At 52.7% G+C, this 17,201-nt stretch overlaps 7 protein-coding genes across 7 annotated transcripts; 5 read left to right on the top strand and 2 right to left on the bottom strand.

Moving 5' to 3' along the window:
- Window positions 1-388: 388 nt before the first annotated feature.
- On the top strand, window positions 389-1,147 carry BKA58DRAFT_433549 (uncharacterized protein; the record flags this gene model as incomplete). The annotated part of the gene is made up of 1 exon (XM_046173199.1): window positions 389-1,147. The coding sequence occupies one exon, from the start codon at window positions 389-391 to the stop codon at window positions 1,145-1,147; it is 759 nt and encodes a 252-aa protein (XP_046030662.1).
- A 54-nt stretch (window positions 1,148-1,201) lies between these two features.
- On the bottom strand, window positions 1,202-2,867 carry BKA58DRAFT_425558 (chitobiosyldiphosphodolichol beta-mannosyltransferase). Its single transcript, XM_046172934.1, has 2 exons — window positions 2,501-2,867; window positions 1,202-2,451 (listed from the first exon to the last, which is right to left on the bottom strand). The coding sequence occupies exons 1-2, from the start codon at window positions 2,832-2,834 to the stop codon at window positions 1,310-1,312; spliced, it is 1,476 nt and encodes a 491-aa protein (XP_046030661.1). The 5' UTR covers window positions 2,835-2,867; the 3' UTR covers window positions 1,202-1,309.
- A 113-nt stretch (window positions 2,868-2,980) lies between these two features.
- On the top strand, window positions 2,981-6,577 carry BKA58DRAFT_327944 (cation efflux family-domain-containing protein). The gene is made up of 4 exons (XM_046168115.1): window positions 2,981-3,691; window positions 3,743-4,996; window positions 5,043-5,261; window positions 5,309-6,577. Exons 1-4 carry the CDS (start codon window positions 3,246-3,248, stop codon window positions 6,246-6,248), a joined length of 2,859 nt encoding a protein of 952 aa, XP_046030660.1. The 5' UTR covers window positions 2,981-3,245; the 3' UTR covers window positions 6,249-6,577.
- Window positions 6,578-6,980: 403 nt separating this feature from the next.
- On the top strand, window positions 6,981-7,848 carry BKA58DRAFT_304395 (glutathione S-transferase; the record flags this gene model as incomplete). Its single annotated transcript, XM_046167016.1, has 2 exons — window positions 6,981-7,189; window positions 7,254-7,848. 2 exons carry the CDS (start codon window positions 6,981-6,983, stop codon window positions 7,846-7,848), a joined length of 804 nt encoding a protein of 267 aa, XP_046030659.1.
- A 912-nt stretch (window positions 7,849-8,760) lies between these two features.
- On the top strand, window positions 8,761-9,606 carry BKA58DRAFT_7961 (uncharacterized protein). The gene is made up of 2 exons (XM_046175925.1): window positions 8,761-8,932; window positions 9,023-9,606. Exon 2 carries the CDS (start codon window positions 9,036-9,038, stop codon window positions 9,561-9,563), a length of 528 nt encoding a protein of 175 aa, XP_046030658.1. The 5' UTR covers window positions 8,761-8,932; window positions 9,023-9,035; the 3' UTR covers window positions 9,564-9,606.
- A 1,201-nt stretch (window positions 9,607-10,807) lies between these two features.
- On the bottom strand, window positions 10,808-13,073 carry BKA58DRAFT_407175 (ras family-domain-containing protein; the record flags this gene model as incomplete). The annotated part of the gene is made up of 7 exons (XM_046172013.1): window positions 10,808-11,044; window positions 12,007-12,032; window positions 12,193-12,596; window positions 12,706-12,761; window positions 12,812-12,891; window positions 12,949-12,975; window positions 13,034-13,073. 7 exons carry the CDS (start codon window positions 13,071-13,073, stop codon window positions 10,808-10,810), a joined length of 870 nt encoding a protein of 289 aa, XP_046030657.1.
- Window positions 13,074-13,992: 919 nt separating this feature from the next.
- Window positions 13,993-17,049, top strand: BKA58DRAFT_7713 (uncharacterized protein). The gene is made up of 3 exons (XM_046175885.1): window positions 13,993-14,585; window positions 14,635-16,873; window positions 16,942-17,049. Exons 1-3 carry the CDS (start codon window positions 14,053-14,055, stop codon window positions 16,981-16,983), a joined length of 2,814 nt encoding a protein of 937 aa, XP_046030656.1. The 5' UTR covers window positions 13,993-14,052; the 3' UTR covers window positions 16,984-17,049.
- Window positions 17,050-17,201: the final 152 nt, after the last annotated feature.

The following is a 17,201-nucleotide window of genomic DNA, read 5'->3' as shown; positions in this document are numbered from 1 at the left end:
GTCAACCTCATTGGCCCAATATTCGTCTGCACTAAATGAAGTTTTCTGGATGATCGAATCATGGTTCTGATTTCTCTCTGCACAAAGCACATTGGCGAACCAGGAAACAATTATCTAGAATGTATACATTCCCGTATCGTCGCTTCTATCCGGTAGCGAAACTTCATCATCTTTGCAGGTTCTCGATATAACTGAGTTTTGTGACATTCCTTTCTGCGCCAACATTTCTACAGACTCATTTACTCCAAGACACCGAGTTTTCACAATTTACTACAAAGACAGCTGAGTTGCAACAACGCTCATCAACACGTATGAAACGCACACTTTCTCACAATCCTCCACATTCATACCTAGGTATCCAGTTTCGCCAATCACCCAACCAACCAAAATGGGAGAGATACGTAAAGATTCTCCTCAGCCACTACACACCCGCACGCTGCAGTATTTCAAGATCATCGAAGATCTAACCACAACCCTGCACGAAGACATGCAGCGACAATACCAGTACTACGATGTTATGTACGGAGACCTAGAACACGAGTACCTAGTGCAAGCAATGTTGTCATGCGACCAAGAAATGAACGATCTCGTTATTGAGTACGAGGATAAAGTACCATATCACGCGTGTGAAGAAAGAGAGATTAGGTTATGGGCTGGTACTGGCGAAAGGATCAAGCAAGCTGCGCTTTGGAAGGAATTCAAGAAAACGGTATGCCAGCCGACAAGTCCTCGTGCACAATACAAGCGTGTGGTGACACAATTTCACGGAGAGATTGCTCGGTGGGGGGAATATTCGACCGGAGTTTTGACACCTTCAGTCGTTCGGTTTAGTGTGGTGCCGTCGCCGCGTTCCTTGGCCGAGGAGCTTGATGCTACGGATCTTGATGAACGGGACAGGGAGCTGGCTGAGAGCTGGCGAGGAAGCATAGGTATTGCGGATGAGGATGAGGTGGCTGTTGATGGTATTGCTGGTTCAGCGGAGGGTAGTGGTGAAAGCAGCACCGGGACAACCGAGAGCGATGATGGTAAGGGTGAAGAACGTACAGTGCTGCTTCCTAATGATCCAAGCGCTGATACACTATTTATCGGGGCGACGCGTGAATGTATGACCGGTGACGGTGGCTACTCTGGTGTGGTTTTTGATTGAACTGATTCATACCAACTCTGTTGGCAGCTTGTGTTTCTTGATGTAGTTATAAGCGCGGAGTACTGGGACTGGAGTTTTGGGAAGGTTTAGGTCTGTCAGCGTTCAACGTAGTTTATTCATGTCTTATCATATATCTGTTACACTCATGTGAGTGCTCATCGATTATGTGAGCTTGAACAGCTTCCCGCCTACACCATCCCACTCTTCATCCCACCGGTGTTCGCTCTCCTTGAGTGCGCCCTCTTTCAGCGTCTCCCTCAGCCTTGTATCGTTGCCGAAGAAAGTAGCTAGATGTAAGGCGAGCTCTTCAGAGCTTTGGAAGCCAAGTCCATTTACACCTTGCTTGACGAGCTCGGGCCAGGCTTCGAACTTTCCCCAACCGACAACTGGTAGGCCTGCACCGAACATGTCGACCACCTTCATCGGCAGGTCGACACCGGAAGACGATGTGTGTAGAGAGACTCCCAAATCAGCGGATGCAAGAAGAAGGGCGTAGTCAGAATGCGTGAGCCATGCTGTTTTGATGACGACGTTCAATAGCTTCTTCTGCTGATTGAGCTCCCTAATCTTCGAAAGGTAATACTCCTTCTGGGGGCCTTTTCCAGTGATAATGGCAAGAATCTTTGGCAGATAGGTCTTAGATGTACACTCTGCAGAATAAGCTACGAGGGCGTCAAGGAGAAGCGAGAAGTCCTCGTCGGCAGTCCAGGACGTGGCACTGACGATGAGTTTCCATGGCGTCTTCGAAGTCGCAGAAAGATCCGAGGCGTACTCTGCTGTTTCCGGTAGTCGTGCGAGAAACTTGTCCCGATCTCGCTGTTCGATCGGCTGGAAGATAGAGGCTGGGCGATCGTGCAGTGCTTCTGCTGTCACGCCGTAGTCGTTTTTGAGCACGCGAGCCATCGCGTTAGTCACCGTGAAATGATGCGACGCAGCCTTCGCAAAGATCTTCTCGTACTTCTCAGAAATCTTTACGAGAGGGTGACTGTTGCCAAGCTTCATAGCAAGAATGGTGTACCCGAAGTTGTGCCAGTCGATGACTAGATCAGTACGTCGCAAGAAGCATACCAGGCTTGCTACAGCGAGAGTTGGTATCGAAGGTGGGTTTTGCACGAGCGTCCATCTTGCAGGCTTAGAGCGATAGCCCAGCGCGCGGTACAACGACCATACCTGCCAAAGGACCTTGAGAGGTGCTAGAACGGGAAAGAGAAGTTTGCTACTCGACCGCAGGAAGCTTGGCGCTGGTGAGAGTGGGATAATCTCGACCAAAGGATTTGATACGATATCTGGAATAATATCCGACTCTTCCTGGATTTAGCTGCTTGCTGTATTGCAAAGATGACTGCTACTAACCTTGATAGCCGACGAGGAACACTTTTCCACCATGCTTGGCGATACTGAGAGCGTGATATTGCATCCGTGGCGACCGTCCAATGTCTCCCAATACAACCACTTGCACCGAGCGGCCCTGCTTCCATAACATCGGCTCTTTCCCATCTTTTGTCTTCATTTTGATCTCCTTTCCATCGTCGCCCACAAACCTAAGCGGCTTATCCTTGTACGGATCATACTGACTAGGCAGCGTCAATAGCAGCGCAGTAAACAGCGTTGACAACGTGACGACGACGCCTAGAATGACAGACAAGAGGTTGCCGTCCTTGTCGGGCGTGGTGTAGTCGTCGAACATTTTGGTGTTGTGTTAGTGCTGTCCAATTGCAAGGCGGCTCGGGCGACCGTGGCAGCCGCCGCGTGCGTCAACGCCAAGGGCTAGCCACGAGATGCGGAGATCTGAGCCGGGGTAGGACCGAAAGGGGAAGGCGCTCAATGACAGTCATGTCAATCTGTAAGACCCCTGAAACTTATTGATAGTGCTGCAACGCGCGCCGCTATCGAAACACCAAGACGCCAAAGCGCTGCGTCGCCTCATTGCAGTACACTCACGCTTGCTGGCTACGGTTCACGTTGCTTTTTCCCCTCCAACACCGCCATCTCAAGGCAATTGAGCACCGTTTCATCGCGCATCGCGAGCCCCACTCGGCCAATTACCTTCACCGAGTCAAGACGACCCCATAGCGGGCGGACGAACGTGGCGTTGCGAATGGCGTCGACATATGCGCTGCCTATCACGCCCACCTCGCACACACACAGCCATGGCCGCTCGTCGTCACAATACACACCGGATCCCTCTTCGTACTCGAATAACACCGTGAACGGTTCATCGCCGGCGAAAGACCACGGCCACCGACACACGCGGTCTGATATGAACGGCAACGGGCATCTGTATGGCGCTGTGCGCTCGCCCTATGCCGAGTACAACGGTCCTGCGCATGAGCATGAGCACGGGCATGAGAGGTCGGGCTCCAACGATTCCACCTACACGCTGAAGCCTTTTTCGAATGGAAGACCAAAAGGACGGGCGCGGGGTGAATCGGATCTGGGTCGCTCACCGGCAAGGAAGACACCTGCCGCTGAGAAGTATGGTTTCTCGCCAGTATCACCTATACAGGAATCTCCAGCGCATGCGCCGCCTCCTCCTGTTTCTTCGTAAGGACTACTTGAGATGATCAAGAAAGCCACAACTAACAGACTGTCTAGGTCATGGCTAGAACTCCCCGAAGCCCTTACAGCGCTCCTAATCCCTCTCCCGTATCTTTTCGCCGCATTAGCATACCCCAGCGGCGTCAGACCGCCTTCCGAGCTACTGTCGAGTCTATCAGAAGCCGTGGCAGAGAAATCACCTGAACTCGAATACGCGACCGCAACAAGTGGCTTCCCGTTACTACATACGCTCGCTCTCTCGTCTGGGACGCTGCTGCTAGTCGGTGTAATAGCCAAAGTCAACTCCAGTCTACAGCCACTCGACAGACGGAAGGAGGAGAAAGGCACATTCACTATCAGCAATGCGCCGAAACGCGTGGCAAGCAATATACTCGGCGTCCTACTGCCGTTCTACGCATCTCTGCAGATAGGAGGAGCGAAGACAGCCTTAGCCATGTTAGTAGCAGTCGCTGCAGGCATTGGTGCCCTAGACCAGAAACCTGGGAAGCACACACCTTGGGACGACATCCGACGAACATTGAGAACCAGGAAGGTGACCTGCGGGGCCCTTCTCTTGGGTATGACGGTTGACATATGTACCTCTCGCAACGTCACAGGCAGTCTGATCGGCTATACGGCCCTTCTAGTATCGCTACTCTTGGTCCCGCCGCCTCTTCCCACAGCAGGCTGGTCATTGATGACCGGGCCAAAGAGCCAAGACTCATACATGACTCAAAAGCCATCTCGCGCATCGCTGCCAAAGCCTTCTTCGCCATTGGTGAACAGTACCGAGAACCAACTGCTCACGATTGCGTCAGGCCTTGTCTTAACTGTCACAACTATCTTGTATTCATTTGTTTCTTCTGCCGCACCCTCTGTATCGCATCACACCCTGGGGTTGTCAGTTTTATCGGTTGCATCTACTACGGCGCTCATTTTCCTATCACTTCCCGCATCTTTACGGAATCAAAAACAGGTGGGGTTGAGATTGAGCGGTATCCTCATTTTCGCCCTGAGCTTCTTGGAACACCAGGCTCTTAGTCATTTCAACATCGCGTTCCCTTGGGTTTGCGCTATGCTAATCGCGGCGGTCGCCGTTGACACTCGTTCGTCTGTACCCCATTCGCACGACCATGGACATGCGGGGCACAAGCATTCGCATGGCCATGACCACGGCCATAATCACGATCATCATCTTCATGGAAACCATTCTAGGATCTCGGCATTTCTCATCGCACGCGCGACTCCGGGCTCGATTGTGCATAGCGTGCTGATTGAGCGCGATTCGCGACGCATTGCGTACTTTGGCGTGTAGGTCCACTACCTTCTACTCAGCAGATTCAACTAACTTTGATAGACTCAACCTCTCCTTCATGATGGTGCAGTTCTTCTACGGCTTCGTCAGTGGATCATTGGGGTTGCTCACGGATAGTATCCACATGCTCTTCGACTGCGCTGGTCTCGCTGTGGGACTTGCAGCAGCAGTGATGAGCAAGTGGCGCCCCAACGCCCGCTTCCCATACGGCTATGGTAAGGTCGATACGCTGTCTGGCTTTGCAAACGGCGTCTTCCTCCTGTAAGTCACCCTAATGTATACTTCACGTCTGTGCTAATTAGAAGCAGGTTGGTCAGTTTAGAGATCATCTTCGATGCCTTTGAACGCCTCTGGGAAGGTCACGAACTCCAGCGTCTTAATGAGCTTTTGATTGTCAGCATTCTCGGTTTCATCGTTAATATCGTGGGCCTTGTAGCCTTTGGCCATGCGCACCACGGCCATGGACACGATCATGATCACGGACATGAGGGACATGACCATGGACATGGACATTCCCACGACAACGAAAATATGCAGGGAATTTTTCTGCACATTCTTGCCGATGCGCTTGGCTCTGTTGCAGTCATCATATCTACCCTTCTTACAAAGTACTATGGTTGGTCTGGATGGGATCCGATCGCGTCCTGCATCATCGCGATCCTGATCTTCTTGTCAGCCATCCCGCTTGTCAAGTCGAGTGGCGCAAGACTCATGCTGAGTCTGCCAAACGACCTCGAGTATAGCATCAGGAATACCTTAGGCGAACTGGGCACATTGAGAGGCGTTGTCGGATACGCGGTACCAAAGTTCTGGCTCGAAGACGAAGGTGCTGCGCATGCAGAAGCACACGCAAAAGAGGACCATGATTGCGGAGGCGGCCATAAGCACGATGACCATCCGCACGATCATCACGAACATGATCACTCCCATTCACACGACCACGGCCACTCTCACTCGCATTCTCACGACCACGCACACTCCCACGACCACGGCCATGATCACGGACATGTGCATTCACACTCGCATGATCATCACGACCACGATCACGATCATAGCCACGCACCCAAGCAACGTCGCATTCTCGGCGTGATCCACATCATCGCCAACCGCATGGCAGACCCAGAAGACGTGCGGGAGCGCTCGCACCAGTTCCTGAAGGACCGGGGTATGGATGTAGTAATACATGTCGAGAAAGAAGGCGAGGGACGGTGCTGGTGTGGAGGCGGAAGTGAATACAAAATCAACTAAGCATCCGTTGAGGGGCTACAGCTTGTTGTTCAACGTTCTTGCTAATTCATCCATGGTATGGTGAGGGTAGCAGGTAGGAGGATGTATAGTAAGAGAATTGGATAAGACTTGTATACCACGATATAGACACAATGATTGAAAGATCATGAGTATTTCATCGACGTAGGCGTAGATCTCATGCAGAATTTTCTTGTACCTCCTTTGACGCACAAATCTCTTCAAGTGCAATATATCCGTTTTTATTTAGGAAGTTAGAACTAATTTGTTTAAATTATCTAGGTTCGAAACTTTCAATGTCGGGCTTGAGTCCAGGTCTCGCGAAGTCGCTTAGTCACGCAAGTCACCAGAATGCTGACAAGGTACAGCGCATCGCGAACTTGAGTAGAGAACGCGACCCATGGACTTTACGCCCGTTGATACTTGTCCGACGGATTTGAAGATTTCATCACTTACCAATCATGTCAGTGCGCACGCGTGCGCAATGTCAGTATTACGAGGACGACGTCATGGATGATTCCTAAGCAATGGCACTTGGAAAGAAATAGCTCTCCACATGCATCTGGCCGCATATAACCCCTCCATAACGCGCTGAAGCTACCCCTCTTCATGTCACTACTTCGACCCTCTCTCTCCTCACAACTACGACAATTCACACGTCTCCCCGCCCAAACGCGCAAACCTCTCCGATCACACTTCCACAGCTCACAACCGTTACTTCGCATACTTCCCGAAATGGCCGACGGCGAACCCACCGGACTGAAGGCGGACAAGGGCATCGAGCTGCTCACCTTCGGCACGCCCAATGGATGGAAGGCTAGCATTATGCTCGAAGAGCTCAAGGAAGCCTACGGAAAGGACTACACATGGCAAAGCATCAACATCTCAAAGAACACACAAAAGGAGCCTTGGTTCACCAAGCTCGGCCCAAATGGACGCATTCCGTAAGCAATGCCACCCTACGAACTTCTCGTGAGACGCGTACTGACCTTGCATGCCAACAAATAGTGTAATCGTCGACCACGACCAGGGTGGCTTCGCTGTCCAAGAAGGTCTCTCAATCCTCACGTACCTCACGCGCCACTACGACCCCGAACACAAGTTCAGCTTCAGCGACCCTCTCGACGTCTCGCGCGCAGAACAATGGATGGCATGGCAGCACGGCGGCCTTGGTCCTATGCAGGGCCAGGCTAACCATTTCAACCGCTTCGCCAAGGAGCGCATTCCCTATGCCATGCAGCGTTACACAGGCGAGACGGAACGTCTGGTCGGCATCCTCGACTCGCACCTCGCCAACACAGACTATCTCGTAGGCAACAAGTTCAGCATCGCAGACATTGCCAGCTTTGGATGGGCCCACATGCTACGCTTCTCCGGCGTTGATCTCGACTCATTCCCGAACGTGAAGAAGTGGTTGGAGCGCATACAGGCACGACCTGCAGTCCAGCGCGGCTTGGACATCCCGAGCAAGAGCGGCTTTGGAAACGACACGTACTTGCAGAAGTTGAAGGATGACAAGGAGTTTGCGGAGAAGGAGAACAAGCTCATGGAGCAGATCAAGGCTGCGAAGGAGCAATATGGCTACAAGTACTCAAGTCCTTAGACATTTTTCATGTCTTTCGTATGCCGGATAACTGTATGTGAACGTACTACAAACCGTGGGTGATTAATACCCCGCGAATGAAACAATATTACTCTTCATACAGATACCGTACTTGTGCCACCGCAGAGACTTCTTGAAATATATAGATTCCAGGCGCCGAAACTGTCAATCTATCACTCAGTCCAATGTCGCTCGTCGCACGCCATTTCCTGCGACAGCGAAGTTACCTCGGACTTCACGGTAAGTTTCATGTCGCAGGTGTTCAAGTGTTGCCAGCGAATCACATTGTGAAACACTCCTGCCCTGGATGCAACGCTACTCGAGCTCCACTACGTCAGCGTCGGCGCCTCAAACAGGGTCATCAGATCTCCAACCGCTCGTTCACAACGCGCTGGAAGTGTGGTCAGGCGCCAACGCATGGCCGAATTACGCTTCCGATGCCACGAAATATTTCGCTGTGGAATTCATAAGAGGTGCGATGGAGAGGCGGATTGTACATGTCCAGCGTTGCATTCTATTCTTCCCACGTCTCATTCCCATCACCGCCGGCTTTGACAGTCGCGGGATAGTCCCTTTGGTACTTCCATTCTATCGCGCCTTGCCTATCTATCGTTCCAGTAGCGTCTATACCCCTTTTATCGCACATCTTCCAAATAGCCTTGCTGTCACACCTTCTCTTTGCCGATCTTTCCCCATTCGCACCGAAAGAGCGCGTGCACAAATTTAATTAATCCCTGGAAGCCACATCCCACCCCAGGATCAACCCCCGACGTCATCGCGCTTGGAAGGAAGAGGGAACGGTGACATTGTCAAGACCCTGAAGTTCCCAGGGTCCAAAAGAAACCTTGTGTGCCAACGAGGTTTAGTACGCGCAAGTTACAGCGGCGTTGTTTCGGTCACAGTACGAGAGACGACCTTTGTTTAATCACTGCGGTTCGCAACTATTTCTTCTTCCCCGCTCTATCCATTGCGACCACCCCAACTACCAAGAAGCTCTGCGAAACATCGAAGAACGAAGAGAGACATCCGCGCACGACGTCTAAACCAACAAACTTTACAAAGTCGCGCATCGCATCTACAAAGGGTAAGACATTGTCTACCTGTCTCTCACACAGATCCACACACACACATATATATAACGTATCATCAAGCCCAGCTAACGCAAAATGCTCAGTTTCCTAGCAGCCATGGGCTTCAAATTCCTTTCGCGTAGCACTCTACGGGGCGAGAAAGCCACCCTAGGGACCTCTCTCGGCGCCTCCCTCACCCCAACAACCATCCTGCGCCTCGTTCTGCGCTTCTGCCAATTCGTCATGGGCCTCACCGTCATCGGACTCTACGCCGTGGACCTGGACAACGCGCGCAAGCAAGGGAAATACGTCGACTCGAAATGGGTGTGGGCCGTTGTATGCGGTACGCTCGGTGCGCTTTGCTCACTCCTCGCCATGCTACCGCTCATGAAGGCGTGGTTCTTCTTCGCCGTTGATGCGCTGGTCTTCCTGTGCTATCTCGTTGCGTTTGGCATCTTTGGGAAGATGTTCATTGGGGAGAACCCAGAGGGGAACAAGGGTATCACCAGAATGAAGAATGGGGTGTGGGTGCTGTTGACGAATATGTTGCTTTGGTTTATCTCGGCGGTCATTGGTGGTGTGATGTTCTGGAAACACTTCAAGGCAAGGACTACGCATACTGGCCGTGGCGCTATGCACGTCTGAAGGCCCACTCCTGTCCTGCCCTTCATGTGAGGGACTAGGAATGAGAGGTGTGCTGACAAGATGTGCTATCTGCAGAGGTTCCGGATTAACGTTGAATTCGACACCGGACACGGCGATGATGCATCTTGGCTTCATGCGCCCAAGACAGTTGCTTAGGGGCCACAATCGTCAACATCAAGAGCTTGTTCCAGCGTAGACGGTACGACCAAGTCCCGCAGTCTAGCTGTCTCGGATGAAACCCGTCCTCCGTCGCTCGTACAGTCAACACACCCTCCAACGCGCTACTCCAGAAGTTTTCTTCCTCTTTCCACGATCTCTTGCACTGCCTATTGCAAACACCAGCACCATCTCTCGGTCGTTCGAAACCAACGTTGTAATTCTGCGCCATTACCACATGTATCTACGCCCACGCCCCCGCCTACGTACCACACAAATGTCCCCGCGACGGCATGTTCCACAATCTCCACAAGCAATGAGGAAAGAGTTGGAAATGACACGAACCCGATCACTGTAGACTCCTTTCATACTTGGCTTTCCCAATTCCCTGATCATTCGATACCCTTTGTTTTCCGCGAAGCGCTTTCTTGAGTAATGCGTTTGTTTTGCTAGTAGTACCACTGGTAATATCACTGAACAACCTTATGAGATGACCATACTATTATGTATCGATGATGTTGTGACTTGTATTCGCTCAGATATGACAATGTAGACTTGTCTGTATGCTTGAAGTATGAGATTGTTGGAGTGACCTGCGCGAGATGTGACTTGAACTACATTCGATGTCCATTGAACCACACGAGCTTATACCATTGAATGCTGAGTGATGATGTGTCACAAAACAACCATGTATTATATGGCTAATGCTTCAGCATTGGATGGAAACCAGCGAACTCAGGGTATAATGAAAGCATCGTTGGACGGCACATGAGGGTCCGCCAAGGCATGGAAGACCCGAAGCGCTAGAACCATGATTGAATGCCAAAGTTAATGATCCTGTACAAACACTACTCAGTCTCACAGTCACATGATGGCACACAAGTTATAAAGTTAAAAGGATTTATTGGTATCTCATATCCATCATCATGGAGCTATCGTGAACCAGGCGAGAGTCGCAGTGCTCATCGCTCAAACCATAGTGGTATCGTTCTGAACCTTCAGCATTGTTAGCTCTTGATGTGAAAGAAGGATGAGTGAAGACCACGTACCGAAGTGAAATGTCGAACCGGTGCTCAAGTACTGAGTACTTAGATGGAGCGCTTGTTGGCCTCAGCGGAGCCCTCGTGCTTCTCCTGGTTCATCTTGTCGGAGGCAGCGCTAAGAGCACCGGAGGCACGGTCGGTAAGAGAGTCCTGTCCGGGAACGTTGCCCTTGGCCTGCTGCTTGTTGGCCTCCTTCTGGGCCTCAGCGGACTGGCCCTGGATGGACTCGGAGACGTAGTTGGCGGCGTTCTTGACAGAGTTGACGGCCTGGCCGACGATGCCCTCGTTGGGAGTGTTGGCGTTGGGAGCAGACATTTTGAAGTGTTTGGGTTTGAGGGGGTTTGGTTTGAAGAAGTGATAGTGTAGTTGAGGTGATGAAGGCTTGGTGTTTGATGGAGGAAGCAAAGGGGAGACGGGTGAGGGTATTTATGTAGAGCAAGAGGGGTAGGTGAGGGAGGCTAATGAGGGGCTGAGCGCTAGGCTCCAACACAGTACAAACAAACATACGTCACTGTTTTTTCGGTGGTGAGTGACGTCACACAGGAGGAGCCCATGGAAGAGGGCCAGACCACGCAAGCGCGATGGAGTACCCGCAGCCACGAACCATCACATGCAATGCACAAACCCACGCAAGAGAGTGGCACTTTTTGAAAATTCCGTTGTCGATCGTGGATCATCATGCTAATCGCGTCATGGGCGAATGGATAACCATCTCGCATTCGCTGCGTGCCTGAATGACGCCCCTCTATTGCCCCGCCGGTGACGTCAGGTCGTGTACCGCGGCTTGCTTCAGGACAGCAGCCCAACAAAGCACGCAAACGCTTGCCGCAAAGAAGCCACACTTAAGCTGTCACGCGCTCCTGTTTCAGCCCGAGGATAGGCGGTAGCCGCAGGAATGCAGGGCCGGCTGAGATCCGAGGGGGTCGGTTCCGGAAGGTGCTTGTTCCCGGAGGAGTCTACTCCGCTGGCTGTGCTGCATACTGTGGCCTGGAAGCAGACATGTTGCCATATACTGACAGCCAACACGTCATACGTAGTCCTCATCGAGATGTCTCCACCCGGATCTAGTGACCTGGCAGATTCGCCGGGTGGGGGTAAGGTGTAAGGACAGATCTCCTTCCCGTGCCTTGCTTTGACTACATGTTGTGGACACATGTTACGTCTGCATACGAGACATCAAACACCCACCAGCAGACGTGCAAAGCCAATCGCAAATACGGGCACATAAGCGTAATGGATTCAACCGTATGGAAAAGGGAATTAATTGCCGCTGTGAGCGGATAATCTAATACCTCTATGGTACCAAAAATCTAAACTGAGGAACTTGGAACGAGCGATGCGAAGGGAATCGTGACAGCGCCTGTACCAGCAAGCCCACTGCCACTCGTGCAGTCGTCCGTCGTTGGGTATCGTAACTTAAAGGATGGTACAATGCGGTCGGTGTCCCCGGCGCTTAGGCCTTCCAGTATGCGTCCGCGACCTTGGGCCAGGTCTGGGTGAATCGGGTGGGGCCATGCGCTGCCGTTCCTGTTGATCTTTGCGGATGATTTGCCTGCAGAGGTCGACAAAGGCTTCATCCACATTGGCTCTCCTTCGAGCACTGGTTTCAAAGTATGGTATGTTCCACTCACGGGAAATTGCAAAGGCGCGTGGGCGTGGCACTGCTCGGTCTTCTTCTAGATCTGACTTGTTGCCGATGAGGACCATGGGAACGTTGCTATCTTCCTTTATTCGTCGTATTTGCTCCCGAAGCTCTGCCAGTTCCCAGAACGAAGATGCCGACGTTATGCTGAAGACGAGAAGGAACCCTTGACCGGTTTTCATATACAGTTCCCTATGGGGTGTAAGTCGTGAGCTGGCATGAGTCTCAAACGGTGTATTACCTCATAGCAGCTACTTGTGGTTAGTCATGTCTCGTGTGTGTATGGGGTGGCTATAGACACTTACTGAACTGTTCCGTGCCTGCAGTGTCCAGAATCTCCAGAATGACATGGCGGCCCTTCAGCGGGTCAGCAACAAGGTAGTGCAGGAGGGTCGAAGCACACTCACATCAACATCAAGCACCTTTCGGTATGAATCTTCAATGGTAGGATCGTAACTCTCTATCCATACATTCTGCACGAATTGCGCTGTGGACAAGTCAGCGCTGCTGTGGTGATGGCGAGTGCTCGAGGCGGTAACCTTACCTGTTAGGCAGCTCTTCCCGACTCCACCTAAGGCGCCACTCTCGTCAGTTGTGACCTAGTTGCTGACGGTGTCTAACTAGCTTACCAGAACCTAGGACGACTATGTGGTACTCGCGTTGCGACATGCTTCAGATTTGCGTGGGCAGCTTGCTGCGAGGCCAGGAGGTTATTGACGAGAAGTGCTCCTCGCCTCCTGTGGCGGTGGGTGCCACAGAGGGATGAGCGGCTCAAAACCGCCGCCGTCTAGCAAAGGCTAAGGAAGTCGACTCGTCGTGCTGCTTGGACACTGCGTCGGTCTGTACCAGAGGGCTGAATCGGCGGTGCGCGTCGTACTGCGCTCTGGGCCAACCACACTCGTCAGCGCATCGATTTCCAAACCAAGCCACGTCCAATCAGACAAAAGCAGCCTCGAACGCAGCAGTCGACGAGCCACAGAGGCAAAGCGACTGCATGCACGCGCGGGGCAAGTTTGTGTAACGCACCTGTTTGACGCGCCGAGGTTGGGGGCTGGGGAAGATTTTTCCGTCACGTGAAGGTCGAGGTGGGAGAAGAAACGGCGTCGCGATAATCAGGGAGCAAGCAGTGACAAAGAGGTAGCGAAGAAAGGCACATGCATGCAGTAGACTTGGTAGGGCTTAGCAGGAGATACGCCAGGTGTTCGGCTCTGGGGTGCAGCCCGTACAGCCCGTAATTATGCCAAAAAAACAAAGCGCCGAGATGCTGCGAGAGAGAGGGAGACAAGGTCGTCGCGGCCAGACGCGAAACAAAGCCAGGGCGCCAGGACAAGCTCCAATCTATGATAGCGTGGCCCTTTGGTCGAGTCGTGCACAAGAAGGGTTCGCAAGGCTGTCGAGCAAGCATCCTGTCGACGTAATAATTGCCCATGGAGAGCCTCCCGGTTCCCCGACGCCGCCTGAACTGAATCGTGAAGAGCCTGGGCTGGCGGTTGGGGTTAGGGAGCAGGGCACCCAATAAGGGTCCCGTGATCTGGAGCAGGGCGGGCACGTGCGCCCTGGCACTGCAGACGTGTGATGGAAGCCGACACAGGGCGCATGGGAGCCGAACGACGACGACGCCGACGACAAGCTCCAATTCCACCCGACCATGCGTTTTAGTGCTGCTGTCGCCATTGCAGCATGTCTCGCTCCGGCTGCGGCCATCTTCGAGGACGATGCCTACCACATTGATTTCCACTATGCCCTGCTAGGCCTTCCCGCACCAGAGGCCACCTTCTTCCAGAAGCCCTATGCGGGCTCCAAGGCATCTCTCCTGTACTCGATATCGCAGAACCAGACCATCGGCGCCATCAACCCCAAGGATGGCGCGCTCGTATGGCGGCAGCACCTGGCCTCGCAGCCCGGCCACCGTGGACATTTGCGTTCAGGCAACGAGCAGGACACGGTAATCAGCGCCGTCGGAGACCGCGTCACGTCGTGGAGCGCTTCCGACGGCCGTCTCGTGTGGGACACCAGCCTCGGAGGGGCTGCAGTCGAGGATCTGGAAATATTAGAGCAGGAAGATGGCATGACCATCAGCGCGGCCAAAGACGCCATTGTCCTAGCTACCGATAGCAGCAACAGTGTCAAGAGGCTTGACGGCAAGACTGGTCGCGTCAAGTGGACATACGAGGACACAAGGTGGCTACACCAAGCAATTGCAACGTGACAGACACTGACCGGTCCACAGCGGAGACACGCCTTTCCAGGTCTCGACCTCGCCGACAACCATCTACTACATCGCCCTCCACACGCCCATGCTTGGAGGCTCCAAGCTCCGAGTAACGTCTCTCAACCCCATCACAGGAAAGAAGCTCGACCAGTACACCCTTAACTCGGACACAGAGATCTCCTCGCGCGACCGAATCCTCTTCGCCGGAGCCAACACGGCGGCCCCACTATTGGCTTGGACCGACAAGGCGAACAAGGTGCTGAAAGTCAACATAATCGGAACCAAGGCTGTGTCGACCTTCAACACGCCAGGGGACGAAGTCATCGAGAACATCGTTCTCCATGCTCCCAACCACATCAATTCGCTCGCCCACTTCCTCGTCGAGTACCAGACTGCCATCGGCCATTCTGCTGAAGTCTACCACGTCGACCTCAACAAGCAAACCGTCTCCAAAGCCTACAGCCTCCCAGAGTTGAGGACCAAGGGAACTTTTACTACAAGCACATCCGATGCCAACGTTTACTTCACCAGGATTACCGAAGACGAAGTGACCGTCTTCTCTTCAGTCTCACACGGTGTCTTGGGTCGTTGGACTGTTAAAGGCTCTCCCGCACTTGCGGGCGCCTTCCCTGTGCATGGCCAATCTGAAGTTGTTGTGAAGTCAGGAGCCGCCAGTGCTGTGCGATCAGCCGTTCTGTACTCCAACGGACAGTGGGCACTCCTGCGAAACGATGAAGTGGCTTGGACCCGGCCCGAATTCTTGTCTGGCGCAGTCTCCGCAGTCTGGGCCGGTCTGCCCGAACAGGAGGCCCTAGCACAAGCACTTGCTGACGAAAGCCATCGCAACCCTGTCTCCGCTTACATCCACCGTGTGCAGAGGCATCTCCAGGACCTGCAATACTTCCCGGCGTGGGCGCAGAGCATTCCCCAGCGCCTCTTGAGTAGTGTACTTGGCAAGACAAAGGAGACAACAGTCGACGATATTCAACAAGACACTTTTGGTTTCCACAAGCTTGTTGTCGTCGCCACTAAGGCGGGTCGCCTTGCTGCCCTCGATGTTGGTTCGCGAGGCAAGGTGATGTGGAACGTAGACCTTGGCCAGTTCGCGCCCGACACCAGTTTCCAACACCCGACTCTCAAGGCTCATAGCGGCTATGTTGAAGTAAAAGACTCCAGCTTCCAGGGGTCAATGTTCATCAATTCGACAACTGGTGGCCTCATCACTTCCGACAAAATCAAGCTTGAGCCTTCGCTAGTTGCTGAGGGGCAAAGCCTTATTTCATTTACCTTGGTTGACGGCACTCTGAAAGGATATCTGGAAAGCCAGCCGGGTTCCGAACCAGTATGGAGCTTTACGCCACCTGTCGAGGAGAAGATTGCCAGCTATGTCGCTCGCCCGATCAAGGACCCTGTTGCCTCTATCGGCAAAGTACTAGGCGACAGGAGAGTACTGTACAAGTACCTGAATCCCAACCTTGTCCTAGTCACAACAGTTGTGGAATCTGCGCGATCCGCGTCCGTCTATCTGCTTGATTCTGCATCTGGACAAGTACTACATACTATGTCACACAACGATGTCGATACCACACGACCCATTCCAGCCACTATCTCAGAGAACTGGTTCACGTATGCGCTGACTATCGATGCTGCATCTGGCGCTTCTTCTCGCGGCTACCAGCTCGTCGTCTCTGACCTTTACGAATCCCCCCTTCCCGACGACAGGGGTCCATTGGGCGCTTCGTCTAACTCTTCTACCGTGAAACCTTCGGGTTCGAACGGCGACGCTGCGAAGCCTTATGTACTATCGCAGAGTTATCAAGTACCAGCAGAGATTACACACATGAGTGTCACACAGACCAGACAGGGCATCACCAGTCGTGAGCTCCTCGTCACTCTACCCGCACTCAACGCCATAGTTGGTATCCCACGCATGGTGATTGATCCTCGCCGACCCGTCGGTCGTGAGCCTACTGCGCAGGAAGCGTCTGAAGGTCTGGTCAAATACACGCCCCTTATCAACTTCGACCCGAAGTGGCACCTTACCCACAAGTACGAAGTTTTGGGTATCGAAGACATCATCACAAGTGAGAGCGGAATCGAGAGCACTAGTCTGGTCTTTGCCTATGGCTTGGATATCTTCGGAACACGAGTTGCACCCAGTTTTTCGTTCGACATCTTGGGCAAGGGTTTCAACAAGATTTCTATGCTTCTAACCGTCGTTGGACTGTTTGTTGGAGTCTTGTTCGTTGCGCCTTTGGTAAGTCCATCATCTTTATACTGCTCTGTGCATTGGCGTATTACATCGCATACTGACCAGCACTTCAGGTCAAGCGAAAGCAAATCAACACGATGTGGACCACACTATGAGTGGCTATCCAATCATAGTCTCGTAAGAGAAGCAGAATCGAACATATTCAGGTCTCAGAGAGACTTGGATAAACATGCACGCACGCTTGAGTCTCACGCTGCAGAGCTGCGTCAGCCTAGTAGCTGCCACGATCAGCGCGGGCTCACTGGGCCTTCTTGATAGAGGTCACGATACCTCATACAGCGTATGTTGGAATGAATAATCAAGCCAATGCTCG

The sequence above is a fragment of the Alternaria rosae genome (assembly GCF_020736505.1).
Source record: "Alternaria rosae strain MPI-PUGE-AT-0040 chromosome Unknown BKA58scaffold_1, whole genome shotgun sequence".
NCBI classification, from domain to species: Eukaryota; Fungi; Ascomycota; class Dothideomycetes; order Pleosporales; family Pleosporaceae; genus Alternaria; species Alternaria rosae.
This window is presented reverse-complemented; position numbering and strand designations above follow the sequence as displayed.

Excerpts from the sequence above, each read along its gene's own strand:
- BKA58DRAFT_425558 (XM_046172934.1), bottom strand. The coding sequence starts at position 2,834 with ATGTTCGACGACTACACCACGCCCGACAAGGACGGCAACCTCTTGTCT. Across the intron at positions 2,452-2,500 it reads GTTCCTCGTCGGCTATCAAG|AGTCGGATATTATTCCAGAT; the intron begins GTTAGTAGCAGT and ends AAATCCAGGAAG.
- BKA58DRAFT_327944 (XM_046168115.1), top strand. The coding sequence starts at position 3,246 with ATGGCGTCGACATATGCGCTGCCTATCACGCCCACCTCGCACACACAC. Across the intron at positions 4,997-5,042 it reads CGCATTGCGTACTTTGGCGT|ACTCAACCTCTCCTTCATGA; the intron begins GTAGGTCCACTA and ends TAACTTTGATAG. Across the intron at positions 5,262-5,308 it reads GCAAACGGCGTCTTCCTCCT|GTTGGTCAGTTTAGAGATCA; the intron begins GTAAGTCACCCT and ends AATTAGAAGCAG.
- BKA58DRAFT_7961 (XM_046175925.1), top strand. The coding sequence starts at position 9,036 with ATGGGCTTCAAATTCCTTTCGCGTAGCACTCTACGGGGCGAGAAAGCC.
- BKA58DRAFT_7713 (XM_046175885.1), top strand. The coding sequence starts at position 14,053 with ATGCGTTTTAGTGCTGCTGTCGCCATTGCAGCATGTCTCGCTCCGGCT. Across the intron at positions 14,586-14,634 it reads TGGACATACGAGGACACAAG|CGGAGACACGCCTTTCCAGG; the intron begins GTGGCTACACCA and ends ACCGGTCCACAG. Across the intron at positions 16,874-16,941 it reads TCTTGTTCGTTGCGCCTTTG|GTCAAGCGAAAGCAAATCAA; the intron begins GTAAGTCCATCA and ends CCAGCACTTCAG.